Source organism: Suricata suricatta, chromosome 5 (assembly GCF_006229205.1).
Source record: "Suricata suricatta isolate VVHF042 chromosome 5, meerkat_22Aug2017_6uvM2_HiC, whole genome shotgun sequence".
NCBI lineage: Eukaryota > Metazoa > Chordata > Mammalia > Carnivora > Herpestidae > Suricata > Suricata suricatta.
The window spans coordinates 47,571,459-47,595,714 of NC_043704.1; the positions used below are offsets into that span (position 1 = coordinate 47,571,459).

The following is a 24,256-nucleotide window of genomic DNA, read 5'->3' on the forward strand; positions in this document are numbered from 1 at the left end:
CACTTCCTTCCACTATTCTCTCACTGCTTTTCAACTTAGGCTTTTCTACTTCAGGCTTTTAATTCCTACATTCTCCCTCTGCCACTTGCCTGCCAGGACTGCTGCACATCAGCCCTTTATTTGGCTTGCATAGCTCAGTGGTACCCAGATTTTCAGCTGCTCCTCCTTGAAATTGGAGTGGGCCAGGGGTATTTGTACAGTGACATGAGCACACTGAAGCAGGCTTGGCTGGATGCATGTGGAGAATGGCAGTTCCTTTGCTCCTACTGTCCTGGCCCCATCCCTGGATAGAAGGTTAAAGCACTGTTCTTCAGGATTTCTTCTAGGATCATGCCTCCAGTTCTTGGTGCAGAATCACAGAGAGCCTTGCAGCATGCTCTTCATAGAATTTTCTTTTTCTTGACTGTAGCTTAGTACAGTATATCTGTCTCTCATGTCAAAAATGCTTTATTTGTCTGGGCACCTGGGTGGCTCAGTCAGTTGAGCTTCCAACTTCGGCTCAAGTCTTGATCTCGCGGTTCCTGAGGTCAAGCCCCACATCAGCCTCTCTGCTGTCAGTGCAGAACTTACTTCGGATCCTCTCTCTCTCTCTCTCTCTCTCTCTCTCTCTCTCTTTCTCTCTCTCTCTCTCTGCCCCTTCCCTGCTCATTGTCTTTCTCTCTCTCTCTCAAATAAATATTTTTAAAAATGCCTTGTCATATAACATTATTGCATTGCTCTGTCAACACTGAAATACAGGCACACCTTTCTCTTAAATCACTCAGAGAGTTTTAAATATGTTTAAAGAATTACTTTAGCTTACTACTACCAGGGTACTGAATCTCACCTTGTAGATGACAGGCGGAATTTAACATTCTGTAGGTGGACATATTCATGGGTTATCAGAACTGCAAGGTACCTGAAGAATTATTCAGTTTTCCTCTTTTACATAAAAGAAACTCAAGGCCTAGACCAGTAAATGCCAAGCTCATTGTCAAATGAGTAAAAAATTAGGATTGGAATTTGAGTCTTTTGCTGAATTGACTGCGTTTTTATATAGCACTGATTTGGGTAAATGATATGATTGAAGAATGTCCAATGAGATGACTAATTGTTGCCTTTTTTAAAACAACCAGGACAGTGATTTTTATCTCCCTAAAAGATCTCAGTATTGGTTACCTTTGACTCCCAAATGTCCTGATTGCTGTAGAAAGCAGAAATACCAATCTAAAATGGTTTTCCTTATAAGCCTAGTGAAGTGATTCCATGGCCGGGCATATATAGCTAGGCAACTTACTAGAAAAAATGGGACAGAAGACTAAGGGCCAATAGTCAAGTGTGTATATTACACCAGTGATTATCAAGTCCATGACACAAAGGATGTATTCAGTAGTTACTCATTTTTGTTACTTTCTTCTTTGCAACTAAGAATTACCACTTTTTTCCTCTCCTGGTTGTAAAGAAATCATAGTTTTAGACCTTAAATATGATTTTAATTGTGCTACCATTTTGATGGAAATAATCTGACTTTGGTGAAGCAGATTAGGAATTCTTGCTAGAATATCTTCTTAGCAAAATATCCCGTAAAGTTCTATGAAATGTGAGTTACTTCTAAGTTCACCAGAAAACTTTGAAACCATTCTAATGAATTCAGTCATACCCCATGCTAATGATAGATAGTCCAACTTTGGGGTGGATTACAAGTAGAATGAGGACTTGAAAGGATTTGGGCTGTGTGTCTGCTCCTGTTTGTGTGTATATACAAATACACACTGTAGGTAAAATCATCGTAGATGTGCTGCTCTTTTAGGATCCTGTTCACTAGGTCCAGCAACCTGTGAGTGCACTATTTGTTATTTGGCTGCTTCACCATTTCTTAGAGAGATGGCCTTTCCTCTTTGGCCTTCATGCTGGTAATTTTAGCTTTCCAGATATTTCTGTAGATGGAGGTATCCAGACAGTGCATTGATATGACTTACCTTTTCCCTCCCATGTGGAGGAAAGAGTTAGAGGTGACAGTCCTTATGATGTGTAGCTTCCCATAGCCAGTGTGTTGAATGGGTTTATCCATAGGCCCTGGGGGAGCTTTAGGGGAAAGCTTAGTGTTGCCTGTAGATTTTGGTTTGGGGATCCGTGTTGGGATTCTCTGCTTGCATACCTCCTTGATCTTGAATTAAACAGAAGAACAAAAGGTAGTTAATGGTACAGCTGGTGGAGAACCAGACATTGTTCAGGGCATAAAGTCAGCCTGGGATTTGGCTTCTTTGGAAACACTGGATTCTGGGAACACATTGGATTAAAGACTGTCAAGTTGGGGGAAAAAAATTAGTGAAGCAGTTCTGTCAGTATTTGTTGATTGTGCTGTGTGCAAGGCCCTCAATAGTAGATGGTACTAGATATAATGATTAATTGGTTGTTTCTTGGTTTTTGGCAATCATAGTGTAGTGGGAGATAAGCAAGAGTAGTGTCCCAAATTAATCTCAAAGGGTCATGAGATTGTCAGGGAGAGGTTGATTTCAACTGAGGGGTCTAAGAGAGCTTCATAAAGAAAGCAGCATTTGATTTGAGTCTCTAAACACTTTTAAGATTTTTAATAGCAGGAATGGGAGGGTATTCTAGAATAAAGGAATACTTTTGACAGCAGGATGAGATAATATTTTTGGCAATGTCACTGAGGTAGGAAGTTGGATCCAGTTGAGAAATGGAGTGACTTCAGATTAGGTTGTATTTGACAGGCAAAATCGGACTATAGACTGGGCTTAGATAGGGAAAAGTGTATGGGATTCTACACACTGTATGTGTTGGGAGGGGGTGGGAGTGGCATGGAGTGGATAGGAAGGACAAACGCTGGGGGAAGGTACATGTAGAGGTAGAATTGTATTAGTATTTGTTCTCTGTTAATGTATGAGAAGTGAGGGAGGAGTCACAGATAGGTTGAATGATCTGGATTGGGAGAGCGAGTTGTGGAGTATGAAAGAGTAAAGGCTTATTGAGTTCATATTTACTTAGAGATTTACTCTTATGTTCACTAATTAGGGGAAAATATTCTTGGATAAAACTACTTGTAAAAAGATCTCAGCTAACTGTAGTTCTCCCATTGTAATCCACATTTGGTGATGATGATGATTTTCGCCCTCTTTGGTCGCATCATCTTTCTTTACTATGAGCTGAAAAATATAAACCTTTTTACGGGTGCCCCGGTGGCTCAGTTGGTTAAGCGTCTGACTTTGGCTCAGTTCATGATCTTATGGTTCATGAGTTCAAATAGCACATTGGGCTCTCTGCTGTCAGCACAGAGATGCTTCAGATTCCCTGTCCCCATCTCTCTCTGCCCCTCCCCTGCTCATGCAAACTGTCTCTCTCTTTCAAAAAACAAATAAACATTTTTAAAAGTTAAAAAAATATATAAACCTTTTAAAATGTATTACAGTTTCATCATAGATTTATAATACTGATTTTTTGGGGAACTCATTGTTTTCCATTCTATAGAAATTTGTTTCCATGTTTTTATTATGCTGATAAAGTACAGTAAAGTCTTTTTGTGTAAACATTTACTTAAGATGCCCTCTAACTTTTAGAGCAACCATATTTAGATTTTAAGATAAACATTACACAGACCTAACTAAAAAATGAGTCCTTCAATTAAGAATAACTATATGGGGAATATGCTTCATAGGCATTCTTATTTCAATTTCAATTTCAAATACATTCATATTTGGTGTATATAGTCAATCTTCTGTATGCCTAGCTGCTAGAAGAGTTTTTGCACTTTAGTGTTCTTATTAACATTTAAAAAATTTTTTAACTTTTATTTCTTTAAGTTTATATATTTATTTTGAGAAAGAGAGTGCACACGTGAGAGAGAATGCACAAGAAGGGGCGGAGCAGAGAGAGAAGGAGAGAGAATCCCAAGCAGGCTCTGTTCTGTCATCACAGAGCCCGATGCCATGCTTGATCCCATGAACCATGAGATCATGACCTAAGCTGAAATCAAGAGTCAGGCACTTAAGCAACTTAGCCACCCAGACCCCATCTTACTGACATTTTTAAAAATACTTAATCCCATACATGGCAAAGATTTGCTGATACTCTGATATAGGTACCTTCCTTATATAAATGGTATTCCTACCTTTCATCCTGTCCTCGTGGTCTCCAGTGCTAAAATACTCACTCAATATTTTTACCTCTCAAATAGGCAGAAGCTTTTTTTTCTTTTCTTTTTTCTTTTTTTTTAAGTAATAAAATTCAGTGCCCAGTAAGGATTTAGTGAGATGGGTGGCCTCAGCAATGACTGGGAGAGTAGTTGGGTAGGTTATATCAAGATCCCTAAAATCACATCCTGTGATTCACTCATTTTATTTCTAGGAATCTCTTCTAGGAAATAATCAGAGATGGACTATAGATGAATTATAAATAGCAAGGCTATTCATTTGTGCATTATTTATAACAAAAGTTTATACTATTTATTACATTATAATCACATGAAAGTATTATATTGTCTTTAAATAATGATGGTTTTGAAGATACAGAAAAGTGTTTATTCAGAAATGTTAAAAGCAGGATTAATATGGGGAAATAGGTTTAGAAAAAACCACCAAGGGGCGAAAGCGTGCAAGGTTAGCTACCAACATACTGTAATGGGATCACGAGTAACTTGTTATAACACCTCCAGGAAATTACTTTCCATCTGACACCATTATAATATTGTACTTTGATCACAAACTCCACTTGTCCCCCAGACCCTTTGCTTATTACATACAGTAATGTCTGATTGTTTTCTCTACTTTCACATGTGTAAGATCTTATTTTCTTCACGTTCACCGCATTGGTTATATCTCATGAGCTCAATAAACATTGCGTTGAAACCCCTTGTTGGCGGCTCTTACCTCCTCCCAGACATTAGCCTCTCTCATATTCAATTCTGCATCCGCTCTTTTGCTAGATAAGAGAGAGCTCAAGATTCACAGTCTGCAATAGATTAAATACTATATACATGTTTGAACTCTGTATGTTTGAAGAGAAAATACTGTTTGAGGAGAAACTATACCAGTGCTGTCAGTGGGTAATTCTGGTTAGTGAAGTTATAGGTGCTTTTTATTTTTCTTCTATTTTCTATATTTTCTATATCTTCTATATATATTTTCTATATATTCTCTATCTTCTATTTTCTATCGTAAGTGTATAATTAGGAAAAAAAACAGCAAGTTATATTAAGAGATAAAAAAGGAAGGAGACACTTCAGAGATCAGAATATTATGTGAACATCAACCATATTGTCCAAACCATGAACAAGCAGTGGCAGCTGCAACTGAAATGAGTGATGGACTAATTCAAGTTGGCTGCTCTTGTTGCCATAGCATTAATAGTAGTCTTTCCAAGATAGATTTTTGTCAAGATTTAGATTGGTTCTCCTACTTGTACAAAAATGTGTGTTGGAATCCTAGTTAAATTGTAGATTCCTGGGCCTTTGCCCTAGAAATTGTAATTAATTTGTCTGTGGATGTGCCCAGACATCCACATTTAAAAAAATTATTTATTTATTTTGAGAGAATGAGAGAATGTGAGCTCTCACACACGTACCTGTAGGCACATGAATAGGGGGAGGGACAAAGAGGGAGAGGGAAAATCCCAAGCAGGCTTCACACTGTGAGCTCAGAGCCCCACACAGGACTGCATCTGATGAACTGTGAGATCATGACCTGAGCCAAACTCAAAAGTCAGATGCTTAACTGACTGAGCCACCCAGGTGCCCCCAGACAGCCACAGTTTTTTAAAACACTGCAGATGCCTGCATCCCATTTTAGAACCTCCTGACTCCGATTGTCTAGGAGTAGGGTATAGGCATGTGAATTTTTAATGAGCACCACAGATTATTCAGAACTGAAATCCGTCTGATAAACCAGTTGGTATGGAACACAGCTTATAGGGCGGCTTGTTTGTCTTAAGCTATATTGGTATGCTTTGGTGAAGAGTGTGGCTTGGGATGATGGTAACTGGTAGGGTTAGTTGCCGGAAAGTTACTGGGTTCCCATTGTTTCTAGGCCATTGATAGTTCAAGTTAATTTTGTGTTTTCTTAATAACTCTGATTTTTACTACATAGTTTTTACCTCTAGATGGCAGCAAAGGCTAGTTATTTTATGAGACCCTGTCCTAGATGTAATAACCACTGATGCTGTGGGAATTTTCCCCCCCTGAATGAATTTTATTCTTGGACATATTTCAGTAAATGAGGTATAGAACTTTAAAATGTGTCATCTCTTAGATAATTTTTATAGAACATTATGTCAAATAGCTCCAAGAAAGTTTTATCCAAATTTGGAATGCATATTGCAGGAGGAGTCCATGCATATGTCTGTTTTAAGACCACACAGTGAATGCTCTACTCAGAGTTGTAGGCTCCTGGGTTTCATCAGAAAGCAGATGTCTTGGAGGAGATTAAGCAAGTTGGAAAACTCATTCACAGAAGAAAAGATGTTTTAATGTTTTAACTCCGTTCAACATGGAGATTGGGATTTGGAACGGATTACAGGTCTGAAGGATGCCACATTCAGTAAGGCAGAGGCATGGTTTTATCTAGGGAGCAGTAGAAAGAAAAGGAGTATATGTGTGGAATGTATTCTCTAAATTCTTAAAATGTTGGCTTATTTGGTCCATAATTTCTTAAAAGAAACCAAGCAGTCTGTAAGACTTACAGTAAATCCTTAAATGGCAGTGAGACTTTGTGACCGAAGGAAGGACAGAAAGGTGAAAATATTTTCAGTTTTATTTGAAGTCTTAATTCAGTAGCCCAATTTCTACTTGATCCTTGTGCTTCTTCATATTATAGAGGACAAACATCTAAAAGTATACCAGGTCAGAATCAGCATTTATGGGGGAGCCATTAGACCCTTGTTAGACAGCTGGAGTCAGGATGTTTCCCTTTCTCTAAATGAAATTCATTTTGTAAGTGCTTTGAGCTTTTTGGAGTTGTGTTGGCAACAGATTGTCTAAGAAGGCAGTGTTGTGTGGGAGTGTCCCTGACTCCCAGGGCTGCGGAGCCCCTCGTTACACCTTTAGTGGTGGAGGTTGAAAGGACGGAGGTTCCCAGACACTGCCTGTCATTTTGATTTATGGTTTTTGGGGTGATGGAGTGAGGGGGGCAGATTCAGGACTGCCTGACTCCCTCAGGGACCCAGCTGTGTTGTCAAAATGACACTATTTAGTTTTTTTGTTTTTATCTCTTTTTAATGGAAAAGTACACAAGTATTTATGATTTATGTGGTGATGAGAAGGAAATGATAAACTAGAAAAAACATCTTTGAAATATTGTCTTTTTTTCTTTTGTATTGTTTGGTAAATCACTACTAATTTGTATTAAAAAAAATGAAAATAACAGATAATGAGTCTGGCAGATAGCCCAGAGTTTCTTATGCTGCTTTTCTTGATTTTCTCAGAACTTCCACATTATACAATAAAACTTTATCACTCAAGATTTTACAGTTTTATATGGTAAGAGGCCCTTCAAAAAGAAACTGTAGTTGGATTAGCTCATCTTATTAACCTCCTGCAAGGGAACATTTGGTTTGAAATAGAGTTGGGGCGCTATGATTTATGTTAAAGAGTTGTCCGATTTCTGAGGAGGTTAGAGGAAATTGATGCCTTTATTTTATAATGTAACATGGTTTGTGTTTGTACCTAGTCACATCCCAATCTCTCTGTGGTAATTACACCGTGGGCAGTGAGGGCAGTCTGAGAATAAACATTGAAATACAGTTTTCAAAAATCCTTCCTAACCCAGTTGCTTCCATTTGGTGCCCAGACACATAGCATCACATGTCAAAGTAGTATGCTAAAATAAACATACTAACCTTGAACTTGTGTCTTCCTTGTTTGTCTCCTTTGTTGTTCTCTCTCTTTTTTTTTTTTTTTTTAAGATTTTAGTTTTAAGTAACCTGTATACCCAACATGGGGCTTGAACTTAGAGCTCTGAGATCAAGAGTTGCCAGCTAGGCACATGTCCCCTTTCTTTCTTTTTATTTATCTGTAAGACTTGTTATCTCAGATTTTTTTTTCTTTTTTGGTACTCTTCCCACCCTTTCCTCCTCATTTCCTCATTTGTACCCATTTAAGTTTTTTGTTATTGTTGTTGTTGTTGTTGTTGTTGTTGTTGTTTTATCACAAGCTGACATTTTAGCCTTGGGTTTGTGGCTAAATCAGAGGCTCTGGTGCCAGATAAACTTGGGATTGCATTCTGACTCTGGCACCAACTGACTGTGTGTCCTCAGGCAAGCCATTTAGCCCATGCAGACTTCCCTTTCCTCACCTATAATCCTTATCTGGGGATTAGAGTGCTTATTTGCACATTCCTTGGGGAGTAGGAGAGACCCAGGGCACATCAGAGTTCCAGGTAAGTGTTTGTTGTTACCAGTGTTAATGTTATGAAGTTCGTCTTTTTCCTTGTATCTCTTCTTAATATGCTTATTTCTTGAAAGTAATCATAACTTATTATCTTTGGTTATTTTAACTTTCTTATATTTCTGCTTTACCCCTTGTTTTCACCCTCTCCAATTAATTATTGGAGACATGTTACCAAGCATAGGAGTTGAGGCAGCTGACAAGCAATGATGTTTACTGGGCCATGTTTCTAACCAATTCTGACCTACAGTTGTCCCCTCACACAATCTGCCCCTTCACACATTCTTTTCCTTCCTTATCCTACTTGGTCTGATTGTTATGAGTCTTTCTTTTTTAGAGTTTACCTGAAAACATACTATTTCCTACTCTTTCTTCTTTTCCTGTCTTTTTTTAAAAATAGTTTATTGCCGAGTTGGTTTCCATATAACACCCAGTGCTGTTCCCCACAAGTGCCCTCCGCCATGACTGTCACCTCCCTTCCCCTTTTCCCCTCCCCCTTCAGCCCTCAGTTTGTTTTCAGTATTCAAGAGTCTCTCATGATTTGCCTCCCTCCCTCTCCCTAACTTTTCCCCCACTTCCCCTCCCCATGGTCCCATTAGGTTTCTCCTGTTAGACCTATAAGTGAAAACATATGGTATCTGTCCTTCTCTGCCTGACTTATCTCGCTTAGCATGACACCCTCGAGGTCCATCCACTTTGCTACAAATGGCCAGATTTCATTCTTTCTCATTGCTATGTAGTATTCCATCGTATATATATATCACATCTTCTTGATCCATTCATCTCTTAATGGACATTTAGGCTCTTTCCATGATTTGGCTATTTTTTACTATCTTTTAATTGAAAAACATGAAGCAGTTATAGCACCTGTAAAGTCCTTTGGCCCTGATATTCTATGAGTCTATGAAAAGAACAAATGCAAGCCAACTGTGGCCACCAAGTATGTTGTTAGCCACATGAGCCTTTGTTGAACACCTACCACCAGCAGTATTTAAGTTCTGGGTAGTGTAATACAGTGGCTTTTAAACTTTATAAGCCCAAGAATGAAGCAGGCAGGTTGTTTATGCAGATTTTCTGCATTGGTTTCCAGAGGTCTAGGCACATGGAAATCTGTGGAGTCTTGAGTGATTCTTAGAAAGGCGATCAGAGACTGCATTGGAGAAACATTGATATAAGAGTTTTAAAAATAAATGATAGCAGATTCTTGCTCTCAAGAGATTATAGTACAGGAGGGATAACAAGTAAGTGTAAAAAGCAAAACAAAGTGCTATAATAGAGGTACAAACAGAAGCATTTTGGAAACTTGGAGGAAGATTGTGAAAAATAGGCAAGATTTCCAGAGGAATTGGCACTTGAGATAGGAGTAAGATTTCAATAGTACAAAGAGACAAAAGTATTCTATCCTTAGGAACAGCACGACCAAGGTGTGAGGTAAGAAAGCTCAATGGTATGTGGGAGGATGGTCAGTGCTGTGTTCTGGTGAGGAGGATGCAGGGTTTGTCCAGTTTCAGAAGGAGATGAGGCAAGAGATGGAGGACTGATCTAGAAGGTTTGGACATTGGATACTCAGTAAGGGCAGTGTGGCGTAAGTGCTCTTTTGGGTGGAGGTGGGGTGGATGGAGAGGACTGGAGAGTTGCCATGATCAGGACAGTTATTTTAGAAAGATCACTAGCAACATGAATGAAGGTTGGATTAGAGAGGTAAGGGGTTAAATGTAGTAGATTAACTATTTTATAGTACGATCTGTACTGAAGTCTGGATGCGGGAAGTAGTAGCACAAATTAAAGGGGGAGGGCAGAGAAAGAAAAATCAGGCCAGAGTGGCTGACTAAATCTGGGGCATGCGCAGAAAAGTGGAGAATGGCTCCCAGATGTGGAACAAGGAAGGTTGTGGACCATCATCAGAAGTGAGGCAAAAAGGACCCCATAGCAGCAGTCCATTGGGGTGGGTGTGGGACATGCCAAGTCTGAAGTGTAACTGGACCTCCCATGTGGAACTGTTCGGTAGGCATTGAAAACTTGGAGATTTTGCTTTGAGAATCATCACAGAGAAATAGTTGATACCATTCAAGTGACTGAGAGCCCAAAGGAAAAATATAATTCCTCTTCATCTGCCACTCTCTTCTTCTATGATAGGTACTTATACATTTCTTTCCCAGGGCCTGAGAGGTGAGTTTTGTTGGGCCCTATTCTGTGCCTACATGCACCTCCCTACCCCCTACCCCCACCCTGCCACAAGGCCACCAGTCTTACTGATAAGAGTGTAACTAGTTCTGAGAGCAGCCCCCTAGAAGACATTTCTTCCCAGTACTTGAACAATGCTTAGTGATTGAATCATTATCCAAACACTGATTGGCCAGCAGGAGGAAAGGAAATCCTGCCCCTCTCCTCCAGTGCCCAGGCTGGCCCCTCCGCCATTGTGTCTGGGCTGAACAGACAGATTACGTAAACTTGTACTCTGTGGGGGGATCTGCCACTCCTTGGCACAGGGGCATTTGGAAATTACAGGATGACCCCCCCAGAGCACATTTCCTTCCTCATTGGCAGTCTGCGAAAACCTGGAATGGGCCATAGTTGATAGGCCTAAAAAAATAGTAGTAATTGTCCATTGTTCTCCCTAGTCCTCTCACTACCCTTCGTAGAAGCTAACATCAGTGGCCCTGGCATTTATATCTTCCAAAATTTGTGTAATAAATAGGTATTACTCTTATAATCAGAAAAAAAAAGTTTTATATAAAAAAATTGAACTGCTTCTGCCTATCACTATGAGAGATGCCATCCTTCTGCACTGAGCTCCCTGTCCATTGACCCTCTTCTTATTGCCTTCAAGTTGTTTAAATTTTTCTAATGTGTTATGGACCTTTTGGGGATCTGTTGAAACTTTTAGTTAACTCCTCTTTCTATAAACTGTAATTTTCTGTAGCCTCAACACTAATGTCCATGAATTCAGTCAAGAATACCATTAAAAGGCAAAGAATGGAAAAGGAATAGCTCTTTTTTTTTAAGAGAAGAAGGAGAAAAGCAGCCAACTTACTGATAGTGAAGGATAGTAATTTATTCTTGAGGAATTGCTATGAGTTGTTAGAAGAGTGGCTGTATTGAAGCAAGATTTTTATACATTTGATTGTTTATGAGAGATATATTGGAGACCAACTTGAAGACTTTCCTCTAAAATTTCAATTTTATTTGTGATGCTTCCTTGGTTTACACTTACTTAATTCTGAATTGGAAGCAGAATTGAGAGACTGACAAAGCTGAACCCTGACACTTTCCCCCCTGAGCTGGGAAAATACACAATGCTTTTTTTTTTTCTTTTTCTTTAAGATGATGTGGGGACCATCGTTCTTTCCTTATAAGCTATGGTGTTGCTTGAGAAATGGGAACTCTAAATTAGGGTATATCATCCAGGAAGATTTCCTAGATTTCTGCAAAAGGCAAAGTTCCACTACCCCTGTGCTAAGTTGGTGGTTCTTGTCTTTATGGTGGCTAGACCTTGGTCCTTCAATTGCCTTTTCTGGAGGTGTAGGGTCACTATCAGGACCGTCAAGGCAGCTACTATTTATAAGTTTTGAAGTGCATGGTTGATGTGCTCCTTCTGTGGATCATTTTTACTCACTTCTGATCCCTTTCTCTCCAGCCACCTTTGAGGCCGATTAGGTACCTCCTCCAAGCTCATTCTGCATGCCCCGCATTTGTGCCTTTGCTTATAGAATCCTGCTTTAGGATAGAGTGGATTTTAACTACAGCTCCAGTGCTTCCTGAGAACAGTCTCCCGAAGATGAGGAAGGAATGGTGCTTCTCCTTGGTCTTGAGTTCTCCCACGCCCTACCCACAGCACCATCCCCAGGTCAGTCTTCCCCAGGCCTGCCCATTTATGTGAGGCTTAGCCTCTCTCATTCATCATCCCTTGTTCCCCGAACAGTAACTTCAGGGAAATGGGAGGAATTAGAAGGGGAGCCAGATCACTCTGGATTGTGGTGATCATGGGAAGTTTCAAAAAAGCTAAGACTTGAGCCAGATCTTTCAGGATAGATCACGTGATGAGAGAAAACTTTCCATGTAGAACGGTGGGGAGAGGGTAGGAGAAAGCCCTGTGTATCTTTCAGGGCATTCTGAGTGTTCTGGATTAAGTGGCATACTTGTGAGACACAGTGCAGGAATGTAATATTAGACATCCTGTCTATGCCCTTAGGTAATGGAGAGGATCAAATGCAATTTATTATGCTTCCCACTTGCACTGAGGCAGCTTCTCAGTATGTTGCCATGGAAAGGAATGGAACAACAGAATTAAATTTGTGTTCTGTCTCATTCTTGTCACATACTAACAGAACAACCTGAGGCAATTTTCCTTGTATCTCAGAATTAAAAACTTATATTTAAAATTGTGATGATATATAGGCTTGTTATGAAATGAAATGATAGTATATAAAGGATTAATTGTTTCCACTGTCTCACTACCCAGAAATCTTCACTGAGGACACAGAGTGCTCCCTAGCATTGTATTCAAGGCTCTTCACAGTCTGATAGGACCAGGCCCTTCAAGCCTTACCCCTACCCCAACCATCTCAGCTGAAGCCACACTGCTCTGCTCATTGTTTCTTGAACTTTGGTTTTCTCGTCTCTTGCTTGCCCTCACATCTCTGCATTTGTCTCATTCTTCTCTCCTAGGTGTCACTTGGCAGTACCCTGGACCCGTTTTTGTTCTCTGTTTATCTTGTCTTCCTCATCTCCCAGCCCCTGCTCATGTCTCATCTATTTCTGAAACCTAACCCCTGAACTGTGTCCCCAGAGTAACCTGCTCCTCTTCCAAATTCCTGTAATACTTGCTCTCTGTAGAATTCCTTCTCTGTGTTGTGCTCTTAATGACCTTTTAAGGTAGTCCTCAACTCCCGCCCTAGATTCTAAATCTTATACTTGCATAACTGGCTCACATAGCAATGAGTAAAATTAGGTGCTTCATAAATATTTGTTGGTTCATTCTTATAGTTGATTTGTTGAAGAATGAAGAAAGTTTGTATTCTAATAGAAGACATTTGTGCCTCTGGTAGTTATAAGCTACTACAGAAGGAATTGAAATTTCTGAGAGAGGACTCTTTGGAAAGGTCTAAACAGTAAAGGATTATCTCTTAAATTCTTCAGAAACCATTTTCGCTCACTAAGGCAAATGTGTTTGGTTGTCTAGACTTTTCTTTATGTCTCCTGAAGACATGTGAGAAATGGAAAGCTCATCTGAAAACACTAGTTCATAATCTGGTATTGAAAGAAAGGTACAAGGTATTAACACAAATATAAATATTCAAATACATATATGCCTTGGGCCAATCTGTCAGGTTAGTGGAAACAGTCCTTACACAACTGAAGACTTCAGTACAGATTTTCAAAGTTCCTTTGAGGCTTATATTTAGTCAGATTCAAGACTTTCATCTCTACATACCAGACATAAGAGTTTTCAAATAAACTGTCATATTTTTCCCATGGCAAGTTAATATAAAAGAGGAACTGGCTTATAGAGTTAGTCAACCCATCTCTGTCATGCAGTAGTTCTCAAATAGAGGTGATTTTACTCTGCAGAGAACATTTGGCCATGTCAGGAACCATTTTTGTCCGTCACAGTTGGTAAATGCTACTTGGCATCTAGTAGGTGGAAGCCAAGAATGCTCCTAGATGTCTTACAGTGCACAGGACATCCTTCCTCAACAAAGAATCCCCAGACCCATACTGTTAATAGTCCTCAGGTTGCCAACTTTGCTCTAATGAGAAAAGAGCTGATATGTTGAGGATTAAAAGGCTAATTCATAGAATCTTAAAGAAGAAAATAAATCTTTAGAGACCATCTAGTAGTTTAGGACACCTATAAGTGGGAAAATGGGGAAGGAGAAATTTAATAGCTGAAAGGAAATTCATGTAGATAATTGGTTTGCTTATTTATGCTCAAACTTATTTCCCAAAGGAATTTTAAGTAATTAAAAGAGGGTGTTGAAACTTGGAAAGAATTCAGAAATCACTGGAAGTTGGAACTAGATGTGATCATAGAGATGACCAAGTCCAGTTCTCTTTATTTCACAAAAACTAAGTGACTTTTTTAGAGCCCCATTGCTGACTAGGAAAGGCATAAACTAGAACCCGATCTTCTGTTTGCCAGCCTCAAATGCTCCCTCTCAACCAGTCACTCTACTTATTTAAATCTTTCCTTGACCAGTTTCAAATCTCAATTGCTCTGTGAAGCCTTGTTAATCTACTGTAGGCCTGCTTTATCTTTAGTTTATTGTGTGAATTTAGTTTACCACTTGATTAAATGTTGTCTCATACTCTTGTTTCTTGTCTCCTTTCCTTGCTCAGAATAATAAGTTCTTCAGAGACAGTGAATCTTTTGTCTCCATATCTGCCCCAATGTTAGATAGAAGGCAGTTCAGTGTGTCATGATCGGTGTATTAACCAGTTGTGTCCATGTGGTGCTTTGAAGAGAAGACATCCTGCATGTCACTGAGATATATGAGTGGGTTTGTCAGTTAGTGAACCCATTCCACCTTTCCAGAGGCCTAAGGGATGGCACAGAGTAAGATAACCTTTGTAGATCTAGGGCCTGTATACATTGTTAGTTATGCAAAGATGACTAGGTTTTCAAAACCAAAACAAAACTCAGAGGCCAAAAAATAAAAAAATCCTAGGTAATATTACACAAATATACAGGACCATTTGGCTATGAGGGAAAAAGGAACTTATTAAATAAAAAAAAAACTTTCAACTAAAAAAGCTGCCTAAATTAATCAGATAAATTTTATTTCTTGGCTAATAATTTCGGAAAAAAATAAGTGAAACTTTTAAATGAAGCCACAAGTAAAGAAGACTATCCCTAGGATAGCTGATTGTAATGCCAAAGGTTAGTCCAGAGTACATTTTTACAGTACCATTTTAAGTGTAAAAACTAGTGTCCTGATGGAATGTTGACAGATTTAAATGTGCTGCCATATGAACAGTGTTAATTCATTATCAAATGATAAAGTACTTAGAAATGTTGGCCAGTTAGCTGGCTAGACTCCCCAAGGACTCCTTACCCCTAGGGTGTTGCCTTTGGGGAATGCTCTGATATATTTCACTGCACAGTGGAAGTTCCATCAGTTGGAAAGGAAAGGATTTGGAGTTTAATCTAAATGAAAATGAATTTAAGGGGGTTTAGGGCTAGGACTTTACTGAAACACTTATCTTCCTTGCTCTTTCTTGGCATTTGCTTCACTGTGCTCCAAGGTGAATGGAGTCCTTTGTTTTGGTTCATCCAAACAGCTTTGTTTAATGTGTGTTCTGGACAACTCCCAAGAAGTACTGTAGGGTTTTTGAGGGCCTGGGATCTTAGGGAGAAACCGCTTGTAGGTGTCAGACAGCCTGCTAATGCTCAACTAAAGATTCGTGCATCTATGTTTTGCTACAGTTATAAACACAAGAACCTTCCCACCTTATAAAATGGTAGTTTTTATTAAGCCTTTCTTCTGAATAAAAAGAAAACCTGAGGAATGAGCTGTTTGTCATGCCGGCCACCAGAGGGCGGAATAGTCACACTTCCTTGGATAGGGGTAATTCATTCTGACAGAGCAGGACTACAGTCAGAACACATTTGCTAATATTTATCAATATAGGAATTTCTAAAACAATGTGATTACTACTTTAGGATGCATAATGTTCACCAGAGAAATTTTTTAAAAGTGCAGCTTCCTGGGCCATACCCTTACAGATTCTGATTTGAATCTCTGGGTGGGACATCAGAAGTCTCATACATGTTATCTTGGATTTTACTTTGAGAAACACAGATCTTAATGTTTTGGGAATGCATTTTTGCCTGATTATGTTTCTGTTAGGATTTCAAAGCAAAATGATTTTTTGAGGAAAAAATTATCAATAATAGAGACCAGGTATAGGTAAACTAGAATGTTGTAAAAGATCTTTGCTTGCCTTTGTCAAACAAACTTCAAAAGAAACTCAGTTTATAAAGATTCAGAGTCAAAGAATCTACCAAAAACCTGTTCTCTTCTGGAGTTCTACCTCAGTTAATAAAGATCATCAAATCCCTAGGCTTCAAGTCTAACAATTTTTAACAAAATATCCCCTTTATGACCATCTTACAGTGCAACCTAATTCTATCCTTTGAGTGTCATGAAGACCCCACGCCTAATGTCCTGGCAATGTGAAATGTAGTTGCAGAGACCTCCTGGGTAAATTTATGTAATCCTGTCATCATCTTTAACACGTATATAGAGATCTTCCTTTAAGTGTAAAGATCCAACTAGAGTAATGCACATTGTTTTAGTAAGGGTGATGATTTTATTTTTGCCAGTGCCCCCAGAGAACAGAGGTATCCTAAAGAAAAGTTTTGCCACTGTTCTTAAAAGGACAGAAGAATATGGTGGAATCATTTAAATCTGTGATAGGATGCTGCAGCTTAAAAAGTTAGAGATGGGGGGCGCCTGGGTGGCTCAGTCGGTTAAGTGTCCGACTTCGGCTCAGGTCATGATCTCACGGTCCATGGGCTTGAGCCCTGCATTGGTCTCTGTGCTGACAGCTCAGAGCCTTGAACCTGCTTCAGTTTCTGTGTTTCCCTCCCTTTCTGCCCCTCCCTCACTCGCACTCTGTATCTCTCTCTCTCAAAACTAAATAAACATTAAAAAAATTGTTTTTAAAGTTAAAGAGATGGGGGGACTGAGTAAAATGAAAATTGGTTCTGAAGCTAGGACTTCAGATGAAATGAAAGAAAAGATGTTATTTTATCAGATGTATATAAAAACTATTTTCTGTGAGTTTCTAATGGGCCTCTTCTGAGAATACAAACCTTCACTCTTATATATCTCATGAAGATTTTCCAATGTCACTTCCTTTCCCAAGTTTTCAAGGTTCTTTTGTGATTATATATGAGTTAAAAAGAAAGTTCTGTAACCTTTCAAACACATGGATATAAAAATTTAATTTTGAAATTAAGGATCAAAGATCTAGAATGTATGAATGGAAAGATGCTCTTTTTAATGTGTGATTTTATGGAAAAAGGAAGATGCCTTTTTATCAGAAATGATGCTTTCTTTACCATAAATTTTAATTAGTAACACTTTTAATAATCTGTATATGTTATAAATATGACAGTATTCCTAAATTTTGATGCTAATATGAATTAATATACTAAAATAATCCTCCCAGTAGAGGAACCTCTAAGAGAAGTTTGATTCCTTGAAGTCCAATAAACTTCTGGTAATGTTAATCACTTGAGATGCCTATTAGTAGTTAAATATCTAGAGCATATGAAGAAATGAGAATTTGTGCATTGTAATCATGGAGCACAAATCCTTTGGTGTTAACTTTATTGTAGAGAATTGTTTGGGCTCACAAAGGAAACTGAATTCTTACCAAATGGAAGAACTATTGAATAGCCCAGAGTTTTCAAATTCTGTTAGTTATAATTGTGCCAGAAATGGATCTTTCCCCTCAGCACTTGGGGCAGCCAACAGAAACCTATGGGTTGCTCATTTCTACCTCTGTCCATTGTATCCAGTGCCGTGGAAGCATATTTTCTCTTTGTGCCACTATCTGACAAAGGTCGGAAGTACTGCAAAGACTTTGTTCTTTAATTCTTTCTAGTTTTTGTTACCCTTCAAAACGTCACATGTACCCTCTCTTGATTATTATCTAGAAAAATATCTTATGCAGCAGGATTATCAATATCTACTTTGAAAGATGTAAAATTAAGTATGTCATTCCTTCTGCAGTTCTAGCCCAAGGTGACTTAAAAATAAAAGTAGTTTTGAAAACCATTTAGACCATCATGTATTTTGTAATACAGTTGGGTCACTGCCGATTTGCAAGATAAATGTGTTTAAACAGAAGCTTTCTCATTCATCACCAGCCTCAGCTTTCATCCAAATTTATTTAATGATGATGCAAGCCCGCAGCGTTGGTGCTGTAGTTCATCACCATGGAAGTGTTTCTGTCAACAAATCCTCGCTTTGCTATCATGAAATTGATTTTGCAGGGAAAAAGAGGATAATCGTGGAAGATTTCTTTTACTTCTAAAGATCTTCACAGTTTGCCTGGGTGTCTAAATGAATTATGTTTAAAATCAGTAACTGGTAATAAATTGACCAAAGTAAATTAGACTGTTATGAGGTTGGAAAAGGGAAAATGGTAATGAGCTACCTTGTCTGAACCCTTTTTTTTTTTTTTTTGAATGTGACTTGGGGAACAGATTTATAATTGAAAACAGTCCTCTAAAAACTATTGTTCTCTACTACAGAAATACAGAACATGCTCAGAGTCCTGTAAGGTAGGTATCAGAATTCTTAGGATGCTTTGACCAAATTTTTCTCACTTACCTTATAAATGGCATAACAATAGTCATAGAAGAAACCTTCCTTAACTAATATAATGTATAATTTTTTAAAATATGCCTTTTCTATAACTTGTGTTTGTAGCTATCTTTGGCTTTTGTTTGCTTGTTTAGAGGTTGGAGGGGGAAATACAATTACATTGTAAGTTTTTGAACATAGCCGACTTACAAACAAGATAGGAAGCACCTATCTTAAATAATCCAAACTGTTTTGGGAACTGGATGGGAAAGAAGGACAAGAATGACATTTTTGATTTGAAGCAGCATTTAAGAGTATATATCATAGTGGCTGATTTCAGATTTGGATGCAAATATATGTATGTTTTATGGGGGGTTTTCATCTGTAGAAGAAATACAGTCAACTCTTGATTGTCAAGGTAACTTGTATCTTCAAATGTGCTTTTTCTGGCTTTCTATCACATTTCAAAGCTTTTTACTTTCACTATCAGCTCATGTGCTTATAAAAGCAAATTATTAAATATTATATAATTCACTTAGTGTCAGTTAACATTTATCTTAATATGTGCTAAGCACTTTATTGGGCATCTTGGATATTGAGATACATCTCTAGCAGGAAGTTAAGTTTGCTCCTGAGAGATCTTATAGTCCACTTTTAAATCAAAAAGACAAACTTTTTTTATTTGAATCATTTCCTCTTCCTCTAATAACATGTGATCAGAAGTTGACTGTAAATGGTAATTAAGTCCTGTTTGTTTTTAAGGAATAAACCTTTTGAACAGAAAATAAAATTCTACTATACATGCAAAAATACAACACAAAATGACCAAAAAGAAATTTCAGCAAGCAATGGTAAAAATAACAAATTATTTACTGCTTTAAAATGTTAAAATATTTCATCAAGACAAGTTGTAGTCAAATTAATGTGAGTTATGGAAAATGAAATACATAAAGATGTATTTATACAAGTGCAGACTAAATACTTTCCAAAAGGTATGTAAATGAAAAGATATACAGTAAGTGCACACTTGATATGACTATGCAGGCAACAGTTAGTTTCAGATACTCTTGGATAGTTCATGCACAAACCTTCCCAAAGTACAAGTTCAGTCAGTCTTTTGGGGGATGTGGAGGGATAATTAAAAAGGACTGAGTTCCTTGCAATAATATCACTATGGACTGGATGAGGGTGAGAGTCGTCAGTTATATATATTACTTACTGTAATTTGTGATTGTCGAGGAAGAGTTGTGGCTGTTGGTGTGATAGTAATACTGCTGGTGACTTTATTGGTTGTTTTGTTTAGTGCCCCATTAGTTAAGCCTTGAGTTCGGTTATCCTGTGGTGGTATTGAAGGGCTGGCAGGTCTCACGGGGCTGGCTACAGCTTGCATGTAAGGACTTCCTAAGTGAATGTGGATTTTATTATCCTCAGTAGTTATCACACTTGAACTGTTGCTGTTTGAACGTTGAAACTGCCATGATGACTGCCGGTCAGGGGAGACTCTGAAAATTGCATGCTTAGCACTGATTTCTATCGGCTCCGGGGAACGTCCCTGCTCAGGAGAGCCTGCTGAACCAGTCATAGCCAAAACCTGAATAGGTGACATTGTCCTTTCTGGAGTTATAGAACCACAAGACTCTGGGGTCTGTGCTCTGGCAAAGGTTGCCATAGTAATTGGGGACATGCTTTGCTCTAAATTCATGAGGCCTTCAGCAGAGGTTTTGGATTTCACTGGTGTTATGGAGGCATTTTGGAGGATGGTTATCCTTTGTTTTGGGGTGCCACAGTTTGGAATCACTGCAGTGCTTGTATAAGAGTGAGGACTCTCTGTGGTTGGACTTGTGATTTCAAGAGTGGCTGTGTTTTGGACATGGTCTGGAGTAACCTTTATATGAAGTGGCTGCCCAGGCGTGTGGCTTAAGACTAAATCTCCAGGTTGCATGAAGTTACCATTGGGTTTAGTCTGGATTTTTCCATTCTGAGGATGGCCCTCCTTAGATTTCATCCAAGGAATCCATAGTTTCCTGTTAACAGGACAGGGGGTAGATGAATTGCATTTGAAGGACAGCACCGATTCCTCATCATTAGGGTCCTCATCCTGGTCCTCACTCTCCTCGTATAGCTGACCATTGATGACTGCTCGTTCCAGAGGAATGAGACTCTTGTAATCGGGTGGCTCATTGTCTACTACTTCTGTCTGAACTTCTTTAGAAAACACTTGAGGGTCAGAGATGATTCTTCCATTGAGACTAGGCCGGAGGCTCTTACTGAAATGCCGATACCTCTCTAACTCTTTAGTGAGATTTTCAATCTCTCTTCCTAAATCTCTGTTCCTGTTTTCTTGTTGATTGAGTTTCTTTTGCAGAACTGAATGATCTCCCTGGAGATGACATATCAGGTCCTCAGTTGCCATGTATTCATGAATTTTCTCTTTCAGTGCATCCACTTCTCTTGAGAGGTGTCCTGATTTAGCTTCTTCTTCTTGAAGCCTTTTGAAAAGCCATTGTTCATGGCTAGACTCTGTCTTTTCTGCTAACTTGTACTTGTCAAGTTCCATTTTAACACGTTCCAGCTCTTCAGATAAAAATTGAGCTTTATCTCGTTCAGTAGCATACCTACGTTCTAGAGTCTCGTACTCATCTTCTGTTTTCATAAGGTCATCCTCAATGGCTTTCATATCCTTTAACTTCAGTCTCAGTCTTTCTACTTCTTGAGAGAGCTCTTTAATCTTATTGTTTTCTTGGTGTAATACTGTGGTGGACCTAGTAGAATCTTGATTTAATTTGTTTTTTAGGAAATCTTTCTCAATTGCTTCCAATGATTGAAGCCTATTTTTCAACATATTAACTTTGGACAGGAGATCATTTCCTTTCTCTTCTTCTGCTTTCAGTTTGTTTTTCAGATCATCTCTCTCCTTGGTGACACTGTACATTTTTTCTTCCACGTCAGTTTTGGACTTCAGTGCCCTTTTTGTTTCTTCAATTAACTTCTCAGTAACCGTTGTCACTTTATTTTGCTCCATTTGAAGCTGAGAAGAAGCAGCTTGCAACTTATCTTCCGTTTGCTTTAATTTTTCACTCATCGTTTTTCTTTCATCTACCAGCATTACAGTTAACGTTTTCAATTTAGTTAAGTCCTCTTTTAGGGTAAATTCTGTCTTTTCCAGCCGACTTTCAACAGCTTCTAGCTCTTTGATCCTTACTTTTAAACTCTCCAGTTCCTGCGACAGCTGCTTTGTGGTCATCCTTTCTTTTTCTAAATTGCATTTCAGAGAATAACATTCTTGTTTGCTCTTGTTGAAGGCATCTTCTAATTTTTCCAAAGCCATAATCCTTTTATTGAGCTTTTCAACCTCGAGTTTAAAGTCTTTACTCTGTAATGTTTCCTTTTCCAGCCTCTTATTGAGATCTCTGCACTGCTCCTCCATTTTTATGAGTTCTTCATCCTTCCCTTCCATTTCTAGCACACGTTTCCTGAGCTCCTCCACCTCAGCCATGATACCACAGTTTCCATATTCTCCCTTGTTGATTTTTTCTTTTATATCTTGCAGCTCCTCTTCTGCTTTTCGTAAAGACCTGTTTGTCTCTTCTAACTCATCAATTTGCCGGCTGAGTGCTGCCAACTTTTGTCGAAGCTGGCGATTTTGGCCGTCCTCATTGGTGAGCTTTGCCATAATTGTTTCTTGGTTCTCGTGAAACCTTGTGGTTTGTGTTTGCAGTTCTTTCTCTAGTCTGGCTGCCTTCTGCTCTTCTTCCTGAACTCTGGTTTCAGCAAGGGCTAGTTTAGCATGTGTTTCCTTCGCACTTGTGGTTAGGTCTTGGATTTTCTGTCTTTGAAGGGCAAGCTGTGCCGTCAGCCTTTGTTGTTCGTCCACCACCATCAAAGCGAAAGACTTCAGTTTGGTCAGCTCCGCTTTCAGGGTGATGACCTTCTTTTCCTTTTCTTGCTCCTTCTTCTTCTGGGACTCAGTTTCTTGGTCAATTAGTGTCTTTAATCTGAAAAAATAAAAGAGTGCACTCTGTTTTGTGACTGGTACTTTAGCAACTTCTCAGCTGTGATTAAACATTTATGTAATTTAGACAGATTTATCAGCTATACAGAATATGGAAAGGAATTCCTGTACTTGACTGGCAAGGAGAATCTTGATAAACAGCTCTACTTTGCTTTTTTGCTTTCACTACTACCTTTGCCCCTACCCCTTGTTGATTAGTAATAGTTACAGTTCACCAGGAGCCTTAGTGGAAGAGTAAAGGCAAAAATAGTTGGTTTAAATTGCTTGTGTATGGGGCACCTGGGTGGCTCAGTCAGTTAAGCATCAGAGTTCGGCTCAGGTCATGATCGCACAGTTTTTGAGTTTGGGCCCCACATGGGGCTACATGCTGACAGTGTGGAGCCTGCTTGGGACTCTCTCTCTGTCTCTCTCAAAATAAATACACACACATACATGCATACACATATAGCTAGCTTGTGGAACAGAATCAGTAGGCAATCTAGCCTGAAAGGGGTAAAAACAGATGAAAATTTGAGGTTCAAGTTGACCAGACTTCAATATTGGGCATCTTCTACCAGCTAATTAACCTGGGGTTGGTATTTAGCATCCTTGAGCTTCAGTTTCCTCATATGGAAAATGGAGGCAATAATTGTATTATCTTAGCAGCCATTTGTGAAAAATAAATGAGATAATTCATTTAAGATTCTCATAGTTCTGGTACATAGTAATAAGCATTTGGTAGTGTTAGTTATTGCTGTTTTTTTTATTAATGTGGTTATTGTTACATTTATAAAATAGTTTGCTAGTACCATTATAATATGTGTACATTATGTTTGGTGCTCAATTTCTTGATAAACAGAAATAAAATTGAGATAAAATTTTATTCACATTGCCTAGAAGTTATGTGCTTCACTGATGGACCTCTCTACCAATTAAAACTTGGTTTACACTAGCATGACATTTTGCCAGGAATCACTCACTTCACATGTATCTTTATCCCCATAGTGGCTGGTAGTTGAATTGAGAGGCATCTGAAAGCATTTAGAATTTTTGTAACATGTGGGAAGAGCATAGGGTTTGATAGGAAAGAGTTTATCAATTAGAGTCAGTTGGTAGAAATGATGAAGGAAGGAGCGCCTGGGTGGCCCAGTCAGTTGAGTGTCTGACTTCCGTTCAGGTCATGATCTCACAGTTCATGGGTTCTAGCCCCGCATCGGGCTCTGTGCTAACAGCTAGCTCAGAGCCTGGAGCCTGCTTTGGATTCTGTGTCTCCTTCTCTCTCTGACCCTCCCCTGCTCACGCTGTCTCTCTCTGCCTCTCAAAAATAAATAAAAAACATTAAAATAAATTTTTTTAAATGAAGGAAAATAGTAACCCCCTCTTAAATGATGACTATTATAATGTTACTTTTTTCTTTTACTTTTTAAATTTGTTGGCACAACAAGATGTCATTTTACATGCAATATAAATGACCTCTTCCACACACTTTTCTCCTCAGCAGTCAGGTCATAGTTTTAAATATGTGGCACTCTTAATTACATTGGGAGCAGGCTGATTACAGAGGGGGTCATT

At 38.7% G+C, this 24,256-nt stretch overlaps 2 protein-coding genes across 3 annotated transcripts in view; one reads left to right on the plus strand and one right to left on the minus strand.

The window, feature by feature from the left end:
• COL8A1 (collagen type VIII alpha 1 chain) overlaps positions 1–24,256 on the plus strand; it is a 542,567-nt gene that overhangs the window by 177,131 nt on the left and 341,180 nt on the right. The gene's annotated exons all lie outside the window — the stretch shown is intronic.
• FILIP1L (filamin A interacting protein 1 like) lies at positions 18,257–22,686 on the minus strand. Its single transcript, XM_029939184.1, has 2 exons — positions 19,913–22,686; positions 18,257–18,446 (listed from the first exon to the last, which is right to left on the minus strand). Exons 1-2 carry the CDS (start codon positions 22,571–22,573, stop codon positions 18,339–18,341), a joined length of 2,769 nt encoding a protein of 922 aa, XP_029795044.1. The 5' UTR covers positions 22,574–22,686; the 3' UTR covers positions 18,257–18,338.